Genomic DNA, 22,617 nt, shown 5'->3' with positions numbered 1-22,617 from the left:
AATGAAGTTCCATATGAAGGGAGTTTCTTTAAGATTGCTTTGTAAATAAGAGAATGCAGCTCTCTTCTTACAGACAGAGAGGTCCATCCCACATTTTTATACAGACTACAATGACGAGTCCTAAAGTTGTCCCCTGTGATAAAATGTATTGTGGAATGGTAGACCGTGTCCAAGGGTTTCAAAACAGAGGTTGCCACATGCATGTAAACAATACCACCAAAAACCAATACAGGGAGAACCGTTGTTAGAACAATCTTTCTCCAATTGTCAATACTGAGGCATGATTTATTTCGATATAAAAAAAAACTATTTTGGATCTTAGCTTCTTAGTCATGTTTTGTTATGGGAATTTTATGAATAATGACTAAATAAGGTATACATTTAATGCAGAATTGTTACATTTAATGCAGAATTGTAACAAACAGAATTCTAACCAGTCTGATAAATGCATGTTTCTACACTTAAAAGAGGAAGTGTTAAACAGACACATTTAGACAGACCATTGTGAAACTGATAACAGGAAGAAAGTCACCCCACCCAGGGAGGGGAGAGGCCGTTAGGCTTGTAGCAGATTTTGAAACATGTGGTAGCATACGATAAGCCATATATATGTGTTGGAATTCTAGCAGATGGGCTGGTCCATTTTTGCGCAAAATTATCATTAAGTGGCTAATAATGGGGACCTCAAGGAAAATAATGGGCCAGTGTGGACGCCTCAAGGAAAATAATGTCTGGTGTGTTAGAAATGCCAAGACCGTTTTTTGGTCCCAGTAGCCTCAACAGCACTCTGTAGGGTAGCACCATGGTGTAGCCAGAGGACAGCTAGTTTCCGTCCTCCTTTGGGTACAGTGATTTCAATACAAAACCTAGGAGGCTCATGTTTCTCACGCCCTTCCATAGATTTACATTGTCTACAGACAATACACATACAGGGCCGACTGCGCGTAGCACAGTGTTGCAATGCAGTTTTGTGTCACAAAAGGGGCGGATCCTTGTAATATGCTCTGTCATTCGACACAGTTTTTTTCCGACCTGGAAATTGAGACCTGACGTATCATTTCTTGCGAAGACTGAGAGGCAGTATTGAGTGAGTTTTGCAACGGAAGTCCCGCCCGTGTCTACATCACATCTTCTCTGGTATTCTTTCTGGTATAAACACAGAAAACATGGACGTTCTTCTACTTTTCTTTTAGGACTTGTAAGCTTCCTTTTTTGTGCTTTTTATTTAGAGATTTGCTAAGCGCAATTATGTCAATGTCCAGTTTGGAGGAGCGTCTGTGCGATCTGGTGAGACAATACAAGAACCTTTACAACCCTTCAATGCGGTTGTATTCAGACAAGCTAGCAAAAACAACAGCTGGAGGGAGATTTCACGTCATTTAAACACCGATACTGATATCAAAGAAACATGGAGAAAGATTTGGGACCAAGCGGGCTCTGCCTTTTACTGAGAAGTGGCTTCCGTTTGGCCACTCTACCATAAAGGCCTGATTGGTGGAGTGCTGCAGAGATGGTTGACCTTCTGGAAGGTTCTCCCATCTCCACAGAAGAACTCTGGAGCTCTGTCAGAGTGACCATCAGGTTCTTGGTCACCTCCCTGACCAAGGCCCTTCTCCCCCGATTGCTCAGTTTGGCCCGGCGGCCAGCTCTAGGAAGAGTCTTGGTGGTTCCAAACTTTTTCCATTTAAGAATGATTGAGGCCAGTGTTTTTGGGGACCTTCAAATGATGCAGACATTTTTTGGTACCCTTCCCCAGATCTGTGCATTGACACAATCCTGTCTCGGAGCTCTACGGACAATTCCTTCAACATCATGGCTTGGTTTTAGCTCTGACATGCACTGTCAACTGTAGGACCTTATATAGACAGTTGTGTGCCTTTCCAAATAATGCCCAATCAGTTGAATTTACCACAGGTGGACTCCAATCAAGTTGTAGAAACAGCTCAAGGATGATTAATGTAAACAGGATGCACCTGAGCTCAATATCGAGTCTCACAGCAAAGGGTCTGAATACTTCTGTAAATAAGGTATATCTGTTTTTTATTTTTGTAATACATTTGCAAAAATGTCTGAACTTGTTTTTGCTTCGTCATTATGGCTTATTGTGTGTAGATTGATGAGGGGAATAAATGATTTAATCCATTTTGGAATAAGGCTGTAACGTAACAACATTTGGAAAAAGTCAAGGGATCTGAATAGTTTCTGAAGGCACCGTACATACACACACAAAGTGGCAGCGTTAGAGTATTGAGCTGCTGTTTGGGGCCATGTGCCTGACAAATGAGTAACAAATGCTAATAGGAGTGTTAGTACACTGAGAGGGGGGTAAGCACAGTGGTGTGGGCATGTGACCCATGGTGTTGGATGGACGCCACCTCTGGACTGCTGCTGAGAGAGGTGAATGGACTGAGAGAAAGCGAGGGAGAGGGGAGGGGTACAAGTAGAGGGGCAATTAATGAGAAAAGCGAAAAGAGATGGGTGAAAGAAGTGGGTGGAGAGGGAGACAAAGATATTTAAAGGGATAGCTCACCCAAATTACATATTGGTTTCTTTACCCTGTAAGCAGTCTATGGACAAGGTATGACAGCAATCCATGCAGCAATCCAACTCACCTCTAACTGTTATAGGCCTATTTCTATTTTGCCCTGTTTATCAAAAGTGTTATAAAAATTTGTCAATAATCAACTGACTGGCTTTCTTGATGTCTATTGTATTCTCTCTGGTATGAAATCTGGTTTCCGCTTAGGTTATGGATGTGTCACTGTCACCTTAAATGGTCCTCAATGATGTCATCATTGCCCTTGATTCAAAGCAATGTTGCTTAGAATCAAGGGCATTCCATTCTTGTGGGCCGGCTAAGGAGTATTGGTGTCTCTGAGGGGTCTTTGGCATGGTTTGCTAACTACCTCTCTCAGTGTATAAAGTGCAGTGTATAAAGTCAGAAAATCTTCTGTCTCAGCCACTGCCTGTCACCAATGGAGTACCCCAAGGCTCAATCCTAGGCCCCGCACTCTTCTCAATTTACATCAACAACATAGCTCAGGCAGTAGGAAGCTCTCTCATCCATTTATATGCAGATAATAGTCTTATACTCAGCTGGCCCCTCCCTGGATTTTGTGTTAAATGCTCTACAACAAAGCTTTCTTAGTGTCCAACAAGCTTTCTCTACCCTTAACCTTGTTCTGAACATCTCCAAAACAAAGGTAATATGGTTTGGTAAGAAGAATGCCCCTCGGCCCCACAGGTGTGATTACTACGTCTGAGGGTTTATAGCTTGAGGTAGTCACCTCATACAAGTACTTGGGAGTATGGCTAGATGGTACACTGTCCTTCTCTCAGCACATACCAAAGCTGCAGGCTAAAGTTAAATCTGGACTTGGTTTCCTCTATCGTAATCGCTCCTCTTCCACCCCAGCTGCCAAACTAACCCTGATTCAGATGACCATCCTACCAATGCTAGATTACGGAGACATCATTTGGAGATCGGCAGGTAAGGGTGCTCTAGAGCGGCTAGATGTTCATTACCATTCGGCCATCAGATTTGCCAACAATGCTCCTTATAGGATACATCACTGCACTCTATATTCCTCTGTAAACTGGTCATCTCTGTATACCCGTCGCGAGACCCACTGATTGATGCTTATTTATAAAACCCTCTTAGGCCTCACCCCCCCCGATCTGAGATATCTACTGCAACCTTCATCCTCCACATACAACACACGTTCTGTCAGTCACATTCTGTTAAAAGGTCCCCAAAGCACACACATCCCTGGGTCGCTCATCTTTTCAGTTCGCTGCAGTTAGCGACTAGAACGAGCTGCAACAAACACTCAAAATGGCCAGTTTTATCTCCATCTCTTCACTCAAAGACTCAATCATGGACACTCTTACTGACAGTTGTGGCTGCTTTGTGTGATGTATTGTTGTCTCTACCTTCTTGCCCTTTGTGCTGTTGTCTGTGCCCAATAATGTTTGTACAATGTTTTGTGCTGCTACCATGTTGTGTTGCTACCATTTAGTTGTCATGTTGTGTTGCTACCATGCTGTGTTGTCATGTGTTGCTGCCTTGCTATGTTGTCGTCTTAAGTCTCTCTTTATGTAGTGTTGTCTCTCTTGTCATGTGTGTTATATATATATATATACAGTGGGGAGAACAAGTATTTGATAACCTGCAAAATCAGCAGTGTTTCCTACTTACAAAGCATGTAGAGGTCTGTAATTTTTATCATAGGTACACTTCAACTGTGAGAGACGGAATCTAAAACAAAAATCCAGAAAATGCAAATTAATTACTTAAAAATCATACAATGTTATTTTCTGGATTTTTGTTTTAGATTCCGTCTCTCACAGTTGAAGTGTACCTTTGATAAAAAATTACAGACCTCTACATGCTGTGTAAGTAGGAAAACCTGCAAAATCGGCAGTGTATCAAATACTTGTTCTCCCCACTGTATATATATATATATATATATATATATAAATAAATAATAGTCTTATACTCAGCTGGCCCCTCCCTGGATTTTGTGTTAAATGCTCTACAAAGCTTTCTTATATATATATATATATATATATATATATATATATATATATATATATATATATATATATATTTTTTTTTTAATCCCAGCCCCCATCCCCGCAGGAGGCCTTTTTCCTTTTGGTAGGCCGTCATTGTAAATAGGAATTTGTTATTAACTGACTTGCCTAGTTAAATAAAGGTTAATAAAAGTAATACATTTGGTTTAGTTTCTAAATGCTAACAATTTAGCATTTGTAGCACAAATCCCATTCCAGTCATGATACCGATATTAGCATGTTTTGCGCATCATGTTCAAATCATCTCGTAATGGATTGGATTTATATAGCGCCTTTCTACCAAGTGAGGCACTCAAAGCCCTTTACATAGTAAGGTTGAAACTCACCTCTTCCACCACCAATGTGTAGCACCCACCGAAAAGTGCTAATACCGGTATCATGACTGGAATGGGATTTGTGCCACAAATGCTAAAACATTAGCATTTCGAAACAGTGCCAGGAAAATAAAACCAAAGCATGGATTGCTGTCATACCTTGTCCATTGTAATTTGGGTGAACTATCCCCTCAAGAGCAGTGTTTCACAGACTGACACGGAACAGGTCCACAACAAACTCTGTGAACAAACTCGATGTCACTGGTTGCATGCCTGCATCACTGTGTGCATGTGTGTTTCTGTCCTCATTGTTTTTTGCTATTTATTCCCAAAAATTATTTAACCTTAATTTATACATGTTTTTCTCATTGAGATAAAATATATTTTTCAAGAGAGACCTGGTCCACAGCAGCAGGGGGAACAATGTTTCAGACAAAACAACTTCGCTACACTAACAACATTGAACAAAACTAGACACACATACAGTACAACAATTACATATTACGTAAAGAAAAAAAAAATACATAACTTCACCTTGTTACTAGGTGAACGTGTACTTACTGCATCTTTGTGTGTGTGTGTGCATGCGTGCGTTCACATGCGTGAGTGTGTTTTCGTTTCAACATTTCCATTTTAACTTGGCTGGCATTTGATCTTTAAAACAACCCACACATCACAAGTATGCAACAAACAAACCAGGCCTTGCAAAGGAGGAAGGTAGAGCTCTACCTACAGTGGAGGAAGGAAGAGCTCTACCTACAGTGGAGGAAGGAAGAGCTCTACCTACCGTGGAGGAAGGAAGAGCTCTACCTACCGTGGAGGAAGGAAGAGCTCTACCTACCGTGGAGGAAGGAAGAGCTCTACCTACAGTGGAGGAAAGAAGAGCTCTACCTACCGTGGAGGAAGGAAGAGCTCTACCTACAGTGGAGAAAGGAAGAGCTCTACCTACAGTGGAGGAAAGAAGAGCTCTACCTACAGTGGAGGAAGGAAGAGCTCTACCTCCAGTGGAGGAAGGAAGAGCTCTACCTCCAGTGGAGAAAGGAAGAGCTCTACCTACAGTGGAGGAAGGAAGAGCTCTACCTACAGTGGAGAAAGGAAGAGCTCTACCTACAGTGGAGAAAGGAAGAGCTCTACCTACAGTGGAGGAAGGAAGAGCTCTACCTACAGTGGAGGAAAGAAGAGCTCTACTTACAGTGGAGGAAGGAAGAGCTCTACCTCCAGTGGAGGAAGGTAGAGCTCTACCTACCGTGGAGGAAGGAAGAGCTCTACCTACAGTGGAGGAAAGAAGAGCTCTACCTACAGTGGAGGAAGGAAGAGCTCTACCTCCAGTGGAGGAAGGAAGAGCTCTACCTACAGTGGAGAAAGGAAGAGCTCTACCTACAGTGGAGGAAAGAAGAGCTCTACCTACAGTGGAGGAAGGAAGAGCTCTACCTCCAGTGGAGGAAGGTAGAGCTCTACCTACATTGGAGGAAGGAAGAGCTCATACAGGAGCTTGCGTCCTGGGCCAAGCACACACATAGACACTCTGAGGAGTTGGCTGTAGAAAATGTCCTGTAATGTCCCTTCATGTAGCAATTCAAGTGACAAAGTACCTCTGGTCTTTTCAGCAACACAGGCTCACTTACAGTAAACATGGTCTGACCAACATGTTCTTCCCCCCACTGAGCTGAACTTTCTTATGGCCTCAAGGTGTTAAGGCCCTGGCTGTGTCTGATATTGCAACCTATTCCCTACATTGCACCCTTCTTTTGACCAGGGCCCATAGATCTCTGGTCAAAGGCAGTGCACTGTGTAGGGGTCCTGGTCAAAAGGAGTGCACTGTGTAGGGTATAGGGTGCCATTGTGGACGCACCTGTGTGGGGAAGTGGAGGAAAGGGAACTCAAATACAATGTAGGTATAGAAATAGCCTATAGTGGCCTAAACATATTGAGTAAAACATGGAACTAGAGTATGGACTGTGTACATTCACATAAGACTGACACAGTGGCACCGTTACGTTGGGCACAGCAACAGCATTGGGCATGGGTACCCGGTCAGTTTGTGGCCAAAGTGTAGGACATTACCCAAGAGCTTTTGGTCACTCAATGAAATGAGACTCAGCAGGAGTAAAACAACAGATCTCTTGTTTCACATCGTGTTGATGCCAAGCAGAATGTTTATGTCTTATGTGGCATTGTGTCAGTCATATGTGAATGTACACAGTCCATGCTTTAGTTCCATGCTCTTTCTATATCAAATCAAATTGTATTGGTCACATACACATGGTTAGCAGAAGTTAATGTGAGTGTAGCGAAATGCTTGTGCTTCTAGTTCCAACACTGCTGTAATATCTAACAAGTGATCTAAAATTCACAGCGACTACCTTATACACACAAATGTAAAGGGATGAATAAGAATATGTACATATAAATATATGGATGAGCGATGGCCGAACAGCATAGGCAAGATGCAGTAGATGGTGTAGAATACAGTATATACAGTTGAAGTCAGAAGTTTACATACACCTTAGCCAAATACATTTAAACTCAGTTTTTCACAATTCCTGACATTTAATCCTAGTAAAAATTCCTTGTCTTAGGTCAGTTAGGACCACCACTTTATTTTAAGAATGTGAAATGTCAGAATAATAGTAGAGAGAATGATTTATTTCAGCTTGTATTTCTTTCATCACATTCCCAATGGGTCAGAAGTTTACATACACTGAATTAGTATTTGGTAGCATTGCCTTTAAATTGTTTAACTTGGGTCAACCATTTCGGGTAGGCTTCTCCAAGCTTCCCACAATAAGTTGGCTGAATTTTTGCCCATTCCTCCTGACAGAGCTGGTGTAACTGAGTCAGGTTTGTAGGCTTCCTTGCTTGCACATGCTTTTTCCGTTCTGCCCACACATTTTCTATAGGATTGAGGTCAGGGCTTTGTGATGGCTACTCCAATACCTTGACTTTGTTGTCCTTAAGCCATTTTGCCACAACTTTGGAAGTATGCTTGGGGTCATTGTCCACTTGGAAGACCCATTTGCAACCAAGCTTTAGTCTTGAGATGTTGCTTCAATATATCCACATAATTTTCCTGCCTCATGATACCATCTATTTTGTGAAGTGCACCAGTCCCTCCTGCAGCAAAGTACCCCCACAACATGATGCTGCCACCCCTATGCTTCACGGTTGGGATGGTGTTTTTTGGCTTGCAAGCTTCCCCCTTTCTCCTCCAAACATAAAGATGGTCATTATGGCCAAACAGTTCTACTTTCTTTGATCAGAGCGGTATGACGGCTGCGTGGTCCCATGGTGTTTATACTTGCGTACTATTGTTATTACAGATGAACGTGGTACCTTCGGGCGTTTGGAAATTGCTCCCAAGGATGAACCAGACTTGTGGAGGTCTACCATTTTTTTTCTGAGGTGTTGGCTGATTTCTTTTGATTTTCCCATGATGTCAAGCAAAGAGGCAGTGTGTTTGAAGGTAGGCCTTGAAATACATCCACAGGTACACCTCCAATTGACTCAAATGATGTCAATTAGCCCATCAGAAGCTTCTAAAGTGATGACATCATTTTCTGGAATTTTCCAAGCTGTTTAAAGGCACAGTCAACTTAGTGTATGTAAACTTCTGACCCACTGGAATTGTGATACAGTGAATTATAAGTGAAATAGTCTGTCTGTAAACAATTGTTGGAAAAATTACTTGTGTCATGCACAAAGTAAATGTCCTAACCGACTTGCCAAAACTATAGTTTGTTAACAAGAAATTTGTGGAGTGGTTGAAAACCTAACTAAGTGTATGTAAACTTCTGACTTCAACTGTGTGTGTGTGTGTGTGTGTATGTATATATATATATATATATATAAAAAGTTTACATATACACACACACACACACACACACACACACACACACACACACACACACACACACACACACACACACACACACACACACACACACACACACACACACACACACACACACACACACACACACACACACACACACACACACATATATACAGTGGGGAGAACAAGTATTTGATACACTGCCGATTTTGCAGGTTTTCCTACTTACAAAGCATGTAGAGGTCTGTAATTTTTATCATAGGTACACTTCAACTGTGAGAGACGGAATTTAAAACAAAAATCCAGAAAATCACATTGTATGATTTTTAAGTAATTAATTCGCATTTTATTGCATGACATAAGTATTTGATCACCTACCAACCAGTAAGAATTCCGGCTCTCACAGACCTGTTAGTTTTTCTTTAAGAAGCCCTCCTGTTCTCCACTCATTACCTGTATTAACTGCACCTGTTTGAACTCGTTACCTGTATAAAAGACACCTGTCCACCCACTCAATCAAACAGACTCCAACCTCTCCACAATGGCCAAGACCAGAGAGCTGTGTAAGGACATCAGGGATAAAATTGTAGACCTGCACAAGGCTGGGATGGGCTACAGGACAATAGGTAAGCAGCTTGGTGAGAAGGCAACAACTGTTGGCGCAATTATTAGAAAATGGAAGAAGTTCAAGATGACGGTCAATCACCCTCGGTCTGGGGCTCCATGCAAGATCTCACCTCGTGGGGCATCAATGATCATGAGGAAGGTGAGGGATCAGCCCAGAACTACACGGCAGGACCTGGTTAATGACCTGAAGAGAGCTGGGACCACAGTCTCAAAGAAAACCATTAGTAACACACTACGCCGTCATGGATTAAAATCCTGCAGCGCACGCAAGGTCCCCCTGCTCAAGCCAGCGCATGTCCAGGCCCGTCTGAAGTTTGCCAATGACCATCTGGATGATCCAGAGGAGGAATTGGAGAAGGTCATGTGGTCTGATGAGACAAAAATAGAGCTTTTTGGTCTAAACTCCACTCGCCGTGTTTGGAGGAAGAAGAAGGATTAGTACAACCCCAAGAACACCATCCTAACCGTGAAGCTTGGAGGTGGAAACATCATTCTTTGGGGATGCTTTTCTGCAAAGGGGACAGGATGACTGCACCGTATTGAGGGGAGGATGGATGGGGCCATGCATCGCGAGATCTTGGCCAACAACCTCCTTCCCTCAGTAAGAGCATTGAAGATAGGTCGTGGCTGGGTCTTCCAGCATGACAACGACCCGAAACACGCAGCCAGGGCAACTAAGGAGTGGCTCCGTAAGAAGCATCTCAAGGTCCTGGAGTGGCCTAGCCAGTCTCCAGACCTGAACCCAATAGAAAATCTTTGGAGGGAGCTGAAAGTCCGTATTGCCCAGCGACAGCCCCGAAACCTGAAGGATCTGGAGAAGGTCTGTATGGAGGAGTGGGCCAAAATCCCTGCTGCAGTGTGTGCAAACCTGGTCAAGAACTACAGGAAACGTATGATCTCTGTAATTGCAAACAAAGGTTTCTGTACCAAATATTAAGTTCTGCTTTTCTGATGTATCAAATACTTATGTCATGCAATAAAATGCGAATTAATTACTTAAAAATCATACAATGTGATTTTCTGGATTTTTGTTTTAAATTCCGTCTCTCACAGTTGAAGTGTACCTATGATAAAAATTACAGACCTCTACATGCTTTGTAAGTAGGAAAACCTGCAAAATCGGCAGTGTATCAAATACTTGTTCTCCCCACTGTATATATATTTACTGAAGTTTACAGAGAGAATAGTCACCATGTGGTCATGCTGGAGAGCGGTGCAATCCCATCACCTGGTGATATTTGTTGGGGTGTGGCTTAAGTCACAATTATTCTACAGTATTTTAATGTGTGTGTTTCGGTAGTGATCTCAAATGGTGGGGCAGCATTTATTTTAGAAAGATGTTAAAAAATAAACAAAACTACTAATTAGATCAGTACAGTGGCTTGCAAAAGTCTTCATCCCCCTTGGCATTTTTTCTATTTTGTTGCCCTACAACCTGGAATTAAAATACAAACCCCCCCAAAATTTATCATTTGATTTACACAACATGCCTACCAATTTGAAGATGCTAAATATTTTTTTTGTGTGTGAAATATACAAGAAATAAGACATAAAAAACAGAACTTGAGCATGCATAACTATTCAGCCCCCTAAAGTCAACACTTTGTAGAGACACCTTTTGCAGCAATCACAGCTGCAAGTCTCTTGGGGTATGTCTCTATAAGCTTGGCACATCTAGCCACTGAGATTTTTGCCCATTCTTCAAGGCAAAACTGCTCCAGCTCCTTCAAGTTGGATGGGTTCTGCTGGTTTACAGTAATCTTCAAGTCATACCACAGATTCTCAATTGGATTGAGGTCTGGGCTTTGACTGGGCCATTCCAAGACATTTAAATATTTCCCCTTAAACCACTTGAGTGTTGCTTTAGGTGTATGCTTAGGGTCATTGTCCTGCTGGAAGGTGAACCTTCGTCCCAGTCTCAAATCTCTGGAAGACTGAAACAGGCCTCCCTCAAGAATTTTCATGTACTCAGCGCCATTCATCATTCCTTCAATTCTGACCAGTTTCCCAAGTCCCTGCCGATGAAAAACATCCCCACAGCATGATGCTGCCACCACCATGCTTCACTGTGGGGATGGTGTTCTCAGGGTTATGAGAGGTGTTGGGTTTGCACCAGACATAGCGTTTTCCTTGATGGCCAAAAAGCTAAATTTTAGCCGTATCTGACCAGAGTACCTTCTTCCATATATTTGGAGAGTCTCCCACATGCCTTTTGGCGAACACCAAACGTGTCTGCTTATTTTCTTCTTTAAGCAATGTATTTTTTCTGGCCTCTCTTCCATAAAGCCCAGCTCTGTGGAGTGTACGGCTTAAAATGGTCCTATGGACAGATACTCCAATCTCTGCTGTGGAGCTTTTCAGCTCCTTCAGGGTCATTTTTGGTCTCTTTGTTGCCTCTCTGATTAATGCCCTCCTTGCCTGGTCCGTGAGTTTTGGTGGGTGGCCCTCTCTTGGCAGGTTTGTTGTGGTGCCATATTCTTTCTATTTTTTAATAAGGGATTTAATGGTGTTCCTTGGGATGTTCAAAAATTAGGATATTTTTTTATAACCCAACCCTGATCTGTACTTCTCCACAACTTTGTGCCTGACCTGTTTAGAGAGCTCCTTGGTCCATTCCATTAATTTTTTATCCTGAAAAACTCCCCAGTCCTTAACGACTGAAAGCATACCCATAACATGATGCAGCCACCGCTATGCTTGAAAATATAGAGAGTAGTACTCAGTAATGTGTTATGTTGGATTTGCCCCAAACATAATTTGTCCGGAATAAAAGGGTTAACTGCTTTGTCAAAAAAAAATGAATTATTACTTTAGTGCCTTATTGCAAACAGGATGCATGTTATGGAATATTTGCATTCTGTACAGACTTCCTTCTTTTCACTTTGTCATTTAGGTTAGTAACTACAATGTTGATCCATCTTCAGTTTTCTCCTCTCACAGCCATTCAACTCTTTAGCTGTTTAAAATCACCATTGGCCTCATGGTGAAATCCCTGAGCGGATTCCTTCCTCTCCGGCAACTGAGTTAGGAAGGATGCTTGTATCTTTGTAGTGACTGGGTATATTGATACACCATCCAAATTGTAATTAATAACTTCACCATGCTCAAAGGAGTATTCCATGTCTGCCTTCTTTTTTATCCATCTACCAATAACAGCACTTCTTTGCGAGCCATTGGAAAACCTCCCTGGTTTTTGTGGTTGAAACTGTGTTTGAAATTTACTGCTCGATTAAAGAGTACAGAGACTATTATTGAGGCTATAACACTTTTACTGCACACAGAGTCCATGCACCTTATTATGTGACTTGTTAAGCACATTTTTATTCCTTAACTTATTTCGGCTTGCCATAACAAAGAGGTTGAATAATTATTGACTCAAGACATTTCTGATTTTTATTTTTTCATTGCTTTTTCCAGTTTGACATTCTGGGGCCAGTGACCCAAAAAATCTACATTTAATCTATTTTATATTCAAGCTGTAACACAACAAAATGTGGAACATGTCAAGGGGTGTGAATACTTTCTAAAGGCACTCTATGTCTATCTATTTCCAAAATTAAAATCACTTGGAACTGATTTCCTGGAAAATAAAAATAAATCTTGGGGAGCCAAATAAAACTACGCTTGGCCACCAGTTGGGGAACCTTGATATAGGGAATATGTTTCCATTTGAGACGCAGCCCCAGAGTTCCTGACAGGGTCTTCTGACATCATCACCACCACCCACACTCTGCTCTCCGCTCCCAGCCAGCTGTCAATTACCTCTATCGCTTCTGAGTCATCTCCCACAATACCACACTTTAAGGTGGAACATTAGCTGGTTGTGGTCCTGGGGTTCTGATTGGTTGGTGAGTGCCAGTGCCGTTGCTGCCAGCCAATAGGCCAGCTTTAGGGCGCCTCATGCATCTAAACTATTGTTTTGACTTCATGACGTAATGTTCAACTTAGAGAACATGGCAATACATAGTCTCTGCTAATATGATCTTCCTGCTTCATAGCATTTTTTTATGGAGAAACAGAGCGCGAGAGAGAGAGATAAGAGAGAGTGTGAAACAGAGAGAGGCAAAATAGAGAGAAAGACAAAGAAAAGGCAATATAGAAAGTTAGAGTACTTTCTGGTGCTTATTAAGAAAATGTTGAACTACCTGAAACCAAGTGGTTTATTTCCTACTTGTTTCACTGAATCCCACTGCAATTTAAAAGGAATTTAAGCAGGTAATAATGAGGCAATAAAGTGGTTACCAGATAATTTCCAAGTAAACACTACACTCCTAGAAACAAAGGCTTAGATTTGTTCTTAATGGGCTACAAAAGCTTGTCACTGTAGTTGTACCCTGTAAGATACGTCCTTTGTACCTTTTTTATAGGAACATAATTGCACCCCAGTTCATACCTCAGATAGTACCTTTCTTACATATAGTCCACATGTACAAAAGCGTGCCTTTAGATAAAGTACACTTAGCCTTTATAGAGTGCCATCACAGTGACAGAGCCACTTGTTCCTTGTAAGTGGCAAAAATGTACCTCTACCATAGACCACTTAAAACTGGTACCACACTTCCACTCAAAGGTGGACAAAAATAACTAACTGAAAGCAACGCCCCCACTAAGCCACACCGCCAATATAATTTCCCAGTGTGCCTTGCCTTTGAGTAAATTGTAGAGTTACCACCCATGACATGGTTGTTCAATTCGTTTAGATACTTAAAACAGTTCTAAAAAAAAATCTACCTGCAGTACAGCATGCTGGGAAATATGATCATGATTATAGTACAAATCTTCCTTTTAGGATAGCACCACAGTGACAAAGCCGTTAGCTAATTTCAAGTGGCAAAAGTTCATCATTGTACCTTATGGTGGGTATTGAGAGTATTAAGGGTTCACAAAATATATGTTCGTACCCTGGAAAACAGAAATGTACCTTCACCGTAGAATGTCATGACTGTACCTTTTACATTCAAAATATTGGGTACAAAAATGTTCCATTATACTAGATTATCCACACATGTAACCTAAAAAAAAAGGTACCGAACAGTACCATGTGAGATCATTATGTGTACCTCGGAAGGTACATCGTGTATTTTGATCTATCTTTTTGTACGTCAGGGAACAATTTGTACCCTAACTGTACCCTTATTTCTAAGAGTCGGGTAAACACAAATGGTTCCTTGTAAGAAGGAAAGCCGGACAGCGAGAGGACTGAAGTGTCTGGGCAGTTCCTTGTATACGTGCTAGAACCCACATGGACCTCACCAGTCTCTGGTCGCTCTGGGTTCTGTCAGAGGTGGACATTTACATCAAAGAGCAGGTAAATGGTCACGCACACACACGGACACAGGAACAATGAATGAGCTGGTTAGACTAGACGCCGTCATCCTAGGAGGACTCATCGGCCCTGACATCAATCTATATAGCTAGCGTGACACAGAAAAGCGCAGAGGACAGCAGCAATTGTAGCCTTGATTTGATAGCGTCCTTGTAAACCTTACAGCTCTGTACAGAACATTAGGGAGACAGGTGAAGTTAACAGCCTATTGCTGGGTGGCCCAGAGCCATTAAGCGTGTGTTGGGCAGAGTCCAATGTCACAGCCACGTAACTCCATCATGTACTTTGATGATGAATCAGGTATGATTGGATGGGTGGATGGTAGATGACATCTGTCGTAAGTGAGATGTCCTTGATAGATATATATATATATATATATATATATATATCTATCACACACACACACACACACACACATCTGTCACACACACACACACACACACACACACACACACACACACACACACACACACACACACACACACACACACACACACACACACACACACAAACCTGGTTGTGATTCAAGGCACACATTTCAACCCGCCGGTTCTCTCCCTCCCGATGTCACCTCACCTCGCCAATATACTATACCAGGACAGTTTCAGCCTGACCGCATTCCACAATCACTGTGTCACTCCAGGAAAGAGCTCTCTGGGTGAGGAAGGCTAAAATACTCAAATGGCAGAGTTCCATTCAAGATCAATTTAACAAGGATATTTTAGAGCCAGCAGTGGGTACTGAATAGATTTCTGATAAAAGTTAGCATGGAAACTATTTATTTTGGGGACAATTACATTACCTACAAAATCCTGGGTCGTATTCATTAGGGCAAACAATAGAAACGTTTTAAAATGTAAACGGAAATGAGCCTCTCTCATTGGACAAGTCCAAGTAGTGCCCACAGTTCATTTCAGTCGGTTTATTCTATTTGGTGCCTAATGAACATGCCCATGGTCTCAGTACTTCTCAGTGAAGGAAAAGGAAGAGGAGCTGTGTCTCTCTGGAAACAGTAAAGCTAGGATGTGTCTTATTACTAATAAAGGTTTCCAAGAATGGCTGTAAAATCAGAAACATTACAGAAATGCATTAAAAACAATTCAATTGACCACACATACACTACCGGTCAAAGGTTTTAGAACACTTACTCACTCAAGGGTTTTTCTTTATTTTTACTATTTTCTACATTGTAGAATAATAGTGAAGACATCAAAACTATGAAATAGCACATATAGCATTATATTTGAGATTCTTCAAATAGTCACCCTTTCCTTGATGACATCTTTGCACACTCTTGGCATTCTCTCAACCAGCTTCACCTGGAATGCTTTTCCAATAGTCTGGAAGGAGTTCCCATATATGCTGAGCACTTGTTGGCTGCTTTTCCTTCACTCTGCAGTCCGATTCATCCCAAACCATCTCAATTTGGTTGAGGTCGGAGATTGTTGAGGCCAGGTCATCTGATGCAGCACTCCATCACTCTTCTTCTTGGTAAAATAGCCCATACACCGCCTGGAGGTGTGTTGGGTCATTGTCCTGTTAAAAAACAAAATGATAGTCCCACTAAGCCCAAACCAGATGGGATGGCGTATTGCTGCAGAATGCTGTGGTAGCCATGCTGGTTAAGTGTGCCTTGAATTCTAAATAAAATCACCAACAGTGTCACCAGCAAAGCACCCCCACATCATAACACCTCCTCCTCCATGCTTTACGGTGGGAAATCCACATGCCGAGATCATCCATTCACCCACACCGCGCCTCACAAAGACATGGCGGTTAGAACCAAAAATCTCCAATTTGGACTCCAGACCAAAATGACAAATTTCCACTGGTCTAACGCCCATTGCTCATGTTTCTTGGCCCAAGCAAGTCTCTTCTTCTTACTGGTGTCCTTTAGTAGTTGCTTCTTTACAGCAATTTGACCACAAAGGCCTGATTCACAGTCTCCTCTGAACAAATTATGTTGAGATGTGTCTGTTACTTGAACTCCGTGAAGCATTTATTTGGGCTGCAATTTCTGAGGTTGGTAACTCGAATGAACCTATCCTCTGCAGCAGAGGTAACTCTGGGTCTTCCATTCTTGTGGCGGTCATCATGAGAGCCAGTTTCATCTTAGCGATTGATGGTTTTTGCAACTGCACTTGAAGAAACTTTAAAGAAACTTAAAAGTTCTTAAAATGTTCCACATTGACTGACCTTCGTGTCTTAAAGTAATGATGGACTATTGTTTCTCTTTGCTTACTTGAGCTGTTCTTGCCATAATATGGTCTTTTACCAAATAGGGCTATCTTCTGTATACCCCCTACATTGTCACAACACAACTGATTGGCTAAAAACACAACTGATTGGCTTAAAAGCCTTTAAGAAGGCACAGTTGTTAAGTGAAATGCATTCCAGGAAGCTGGAATGAAGCTGATTGAGAGAATGCCAAGAATGTGCAAAGCTGTCATCAAGGCAAAGGGTGGCTACTTTGAAGAATCTCAAATATAAAATATATTTTGATTTATTTAACACTTTTTTGGTTACTACATGATTCCATGTGTTATTTCATAGCTTTGATGTCTTCACTATTATTCTACAATGTAGAAAATAGCAAAATAAAGAAAAACCCTTAAATGAGTAGGTGTTCTAAAACTTTTGACCGGTAGTGCACATGCTATGTAAGCCATAAAACTGAAATGCAAACTTCCACATACACACAATAATATTGACACAAACAAACCTACATAAACATTAGAATACATTCACAGAATTGAAAAGACATTCTCACCCACAGTCATACACTCTGAAATATCACACCCACTCTCTCTCTGCTCACATCAGAGAGAAAGAACACCAAAGTCATGACTAATATTCCTGGTATTACTCAATACATCACATGGTCTGCATCTCAAATGGCACCCTATTCCTTTCGTAGTGCACTTATTTTGACCAGAGCCCTGGTGAATAGTGCGCTATATAGGGAATAGGGTGTCATTCAGGACATATCCACGACTCCAGGGAAGCCTCTGTGGGAAAAGCCCTTCTAGGGAAACCTACCCTACTATTGCTAGATGAGGCATCATCACCCTGGCAAACAAACAAGACAGCACATCAGTAGATCAGGCTACATGACTCACATTTGCCACTCAGAAGATATGGATAGTCATAAGTCTACTCTCATCTAGGATGATGATACTGAGAAACTGAGAAACAAACAACATACACTTAATAACCAATGATGTAGACACAACTTATTTTGTGGTTTGGCTTCTTCCACCTCTTACATTAGTGGGGGGGGGTTTGCATTTAGGGTTTACCCACAGTGCTCAGGGTTCATCAACCTATATTTTACCACTACATTCTCCCATCAAGGCTAAATCATACATTCAATAAAACCAAATGGAAAAGGCTAAGACATGGTGTTGTAAATGGGAATTAGAGCTGGGCATTGCCAGGGACCTCACGATACGATATTATCACGATACTTAGGTGCCGATACGATATGTATTGCGATTCTCACGATTCTATATGTATCGCTATTCAATACTGTGATTTTATTACGAGTCCATGGTCCAAACATATTGCTCACCATATGTCTGTCTGCTGCAGAGGGGCAAGAGAGCCATGAGTAAATTAGTTTTGATCAGTCATGGAAATAAAATGGCTGAAAACAAATAGGCTCTCTATCTTTCAAAAAAAGATGGATGACAAGCTATGAAGGAAAAATATTGCAATATTGTCAAAACAATAAAATATATCATCAAAGATAATATCCCGATGTAACTATAGATTTTTTCCCCCATCACTACTATGAATAAGGCCAGTCCTCCCTTCCATTTTTTTAATTATTTGAAACCAACTAAACTTATTTAGGACATAAAGGTCACAACTCATTTCACTGAAACATTGAAAAGGCTGTATAAAACCCTGAATAAATACAATCTATGATGACTAATAAGTGAGTTTGGTTATGGCAGAGGCTGAATGCCTACATATGGATCTCAGTCTTGTTGTCATTCTCATAGTAGTGGCACCTCCAGAGGTCACACTGTGAGTACAATTGCTGACAGTGAGGTGAATAAAAATGCAATTGACTGTAATTCTTTTCAGGAGATTTTTAAATGTGCGGCTGAACAGTCATCAACCCTGCTGTTTCTTAGAATGCAGGGTTGAATCCTAACTTGAGAGACATGCGCAAATGCACATAACTCAAAGTATTACGTTTGTGTCAATGAAAGTTTTGTGTGAAGGTTTCAAGTTGTTCAGTGCTCTCTGGTCTCTACCACTTTGGTACTATATTGTCAAAGATAGTATTTCTTTGCCCTCTCTGTTGGACATAGGCAAGGATGCCATCAAGTGGTCTACAGTGAGTATTGAACAAATACCTAAATTATTTCACCTCAATGTCCTTGTGTGCTTTTACCACCAGCCCTGTGTCTTGAGAGCCTAGGTTGTGTCTACACTTGACACTTACATGTGACTTCTGCTATCAGAATACCACATTGAAAAGACAGGTCTAGATACACAAAAGTCACTGTGGTCTGATTGTGTTCAGATCTGGCTGACCACTTCAGAAGGTGGTCAGGGATGCACTGTGTGCGGGTTTCTCCTCAGTCTGGACGCAATCAGGTTACCGAAAGCGCATACAGTGGGCGACGTCATCAGGACTCCTCCCACAAGTCTCCAGAAAACTTGTGTTTTGGGCCGAGGCACCTTTATTTAACTAAGCAAGTCAGTTAAGAACAAATTCTTACTTTCAATGACGGCCTAGGAACAGTGGGTTAACTGCCTTGTTCAGGGGCAGAATGACAGATTTTGACCTTGTCAGCTTGGGGATTCTACTAGTCCAACGCTCTAATCACTAGGCTATCTTTTCATTCTAACGTTAGAGGGAATACATTCCTAGTGTGTGAGGAATGTGTTTGCTGGCCTCATAAATGCTAGCCAGCTGGCTAATATTTTGAAAAAAATATGTTTGTTTGGCTAGAGTTATGCTAACCAGTTTGCAATCACTTTAGCATTGCTTGCTAGCTACAGAGGTTAGCTGGCTAGTTAGCTACTGCCATCAGTTGTTGTTGTGTTATTATCATATTTAGCCTGGCATTTGAATATAGCGCAGGCATAGGGAATCCGGACACATTTAACACATTGAGCTTCCACACTCGTAGTTGTTGTGGAAATTGATCCACTATTGCTGTTTACTTTAGGAATCTACAGTTGAAGTCGGAAGTTTACGTACACTTAGGTTGGAGTCATTAAAACTATTTTTTCAACCACTCCACAAATTTCTTGTTAACAAACTATAGTTTTGGCAAGTCAGTATATCTACTTTGTGCATGACACAAGTAATTTTTCCAACAATTGTTTAAGGACAAAAAAAGAGCCAGACTACGGTTTGCAACTGCACATGGGGACAATGATCGTACTTTTTGGAGAAATGTCCTCTACCAAAAACATTTGACCCAAGTTAAACAATTTAAAGGCAATGCTACCAAATACGAATTGAGTGTATGTAAACTTCTGACCCACTGGGAATGTGATGAAAGCAATAAAAGCTGAAATAAATCATTCTCTCTACTATTATTCTGACATTTCACATTCTTAAAATAAAGTGATGATCCTAACTGACCTAAGACAAGGAATTTTTACTAGGATTAAATGTCAGGAATTGTGAAAAACTGAGTTGAAATGTATTTGGCTAAGGTGTATGTAAACTTCTGACTTCAATTGTACGTCATATTGCTGAGTCTACCTTTGAAGGCACTATGAATCAACTACAGATCAGCTCAGCCTCTCACAGTATATAACATTTTATTCTTTTAACGAATAATGGTATCAGTATGTCTCACTCACTCTCCTTCACCCACCATTCAACTATGCATAGAACTATGTATAGAACTATGCATATAGTATGTACAGTACTTCCGTCCCACTAACTCACCTCAGAGACCCAGTAGGGAAAGCTATAGTAGTCAGCTCTGGCTGGACTCCGTCCTCTGATGGCAGGGCAGGGCTGCTGGTCCGACAGCCCCATGGAGGCCAGGTCCTGGGTGAGGGCCGACTGGCTGACCAAGCGATGCCGGCGCGACAAGGGCGAGGTGGACACCATAAGGTACCCTGGACGAGTTGGCGAGAGACCCCTACTACCCCCATTGGTGTTAATACGCTCCCCAACCGGCCACCATTTGTTGGTGGCCCCCAGGGCTCGGCTGAAGCTTTCACTGCGCCGACTTGCCTGGGGGACCTCGATCCTGGGGAGGGGTAGCTGGGCTCTCCCCCTCTCTGTCCCTCTGTGGTTGTGGCTGGGGCTGGTGAGGCCCAGGTTCCTGGAGGTGGAGATGGCGTACATGGAGGAAGATGGGAACCCGAGGTGGAGAAGCTCTGATCCCCTACGGGGGTAGCTCATGGTGGGCTCGTAAGCGCTGTAGTAGCCCAGGGGGTTGGAGCTGGGGCTGTACCTGGGGGTGGAGGACACTCGAGACATGCTGGAGCAGAGAGGTCAGCCACAGGGAATGATACAACAGGGATGGATACGCAGACTGGAAGAGAGCAAGGAAGGAAGAGCATCAAGTACTGGTCCGAGGTAAAGGAGTTGGACCTCCCCACAAGATGCAGCCAATAGAGCTGTCAGCTTCCATCTAAAATCAGATCTGCTGTTTTGAACAGATGTGTATTGGATACATGTGGAAGATACACACTTTACGTGCTACACACAAAAGACACACACACACACAGACGAGTCCAAATCTCACTGACACACACATAGGCCCCCCCTAAAGGAGAATGGAAAACATGACACAAAAACACACACATACAGATCACGTGAACACACTCATATGCACACACACACACTGATACATTACAGATACATGCATGCATGCATGCATTACACACACACACACACACACACACACACACACACACACACACACACACACACACACACACACACACAATATGAAAGTCTCAGTGTCACCCCTCTGGTTATGATATTCAAGACAACCAATGCAATGTTATGAGAACCTTGTTATGCTGGTAGGCACAAATGTGCACATTTGATAGGCTACATAAATAACGTTACAAGGCTGACAAGGAAATCCACTGGCTTCCAATGTGAATGTTACTAATGCATTAATCAAATAAACTACAAAAAACACCTGTTGCTGTAGTCATGTCGTTGCTATAAACAATCTGAAAGACAAGAAAGAAAGCCTCATTGGGAGGGGGGGGGGGGTAAAAAGTACAATAGCAACAGTAGTTGTCTTGTCCACCAATGTCCTTTTACATGGAACCAGGTTTAAATCCAGTCGGTAACCAACGTTCGATTTACTCTAAGCCAGTTAACGTTACATCATCGCAATGAGCTATTACTGTACAGTAGGCTATATAGAAGTACGTTATCTCTCACCTTCGAAGGCACTTTTCTGGAGTGTCCAAAACATGTATCTTCTGTGTCGATGTCAAACCAACATTTATTTTGGCCTTAACTATATCTGCACATTATTTATTCTATACTCCGCTTTCAATCCAGATAGGGATAAAGTTGCAATGTCCTTGCGCGCAGTGTACGGAGCATGAATGCATGTAACAGGTAGGTGAGGTCTATTTCTTCTTCTTTTTCTTCTTCTTCAAATTTGTATTGGCAGATAGCAACCAATTTAAGGTGCTTATAGTGCCACCTATGGTACTGGTGTGGCCCTATTCATCTACTTCTCTTCTCTAGCCCTGTGTTTCTGCATACTGTTCTGTGCCCAGTTCCCGACAGCGATTGAATTTAGGTTTACAAAACAAAGGAGGACACTGTGTCCCGATGTTGTTGCCATTCATGTTCTCCCTATTGAGTAGACTCTACCACGGTAACATCTAGATGGCTACCAATATTCGTTATTTATTGTGCAGTCTGCTATCCTTATCGCTGGCGACACTATGCTGTTACAGCT

The 22,617-nt window shown here is 41.9% G+C and overlaps 1 protein-coding gene across 1 annotated transcript in view; it reads right to left on the bottom strand.

Moving 5' to 3' along the window:
- LOC139530286 (ubiquitin carboxyl-terminal hydrolase 2-like) overlaps nt 1-22,290 on the bottom strand; it is a 43,270-nt gene extending 20,980 nt beyond the window's left edge. The window contains exons 1-2 of the mRNA XM_071326541.1: nt 22,086-22,290; nt 20,619-21,216 (exon numbers count right to left, since the gene is read on the bottom strand). Coding sequence (XP_071182642.1) covers nt 20,619-21,161 — 543 coding nt within the window. The 5' untranslated portion in view covers nt 21,162-21,216; nt 22,086-22,290. The remainder of the gene's footprint in view (nt 1-20,618; nt 21,217-22,085) is intronic.
- Between the last annotated feature and the right edge of the window lie 327 nt (nt 22,291-22,617).

The sequence above is a fragment of the Salvelinus alpinus genome, chromosome 1, assembly GCF_045679555.1.
Source record: "Salvelinus alpinus chromosome 1, SLU_Salpinus.1, whole genome shotgun sequence".
Taxonomy (NCBI): Eukaryota; Metazoa; Chordata; class Actinopteri; order Salmoniformes; family Salmonidae; genus Salvelinus; species Salvelinus alpinus.
This window is presented reverse-complemented; position numbering and strand designations above follow the sequence as displayed.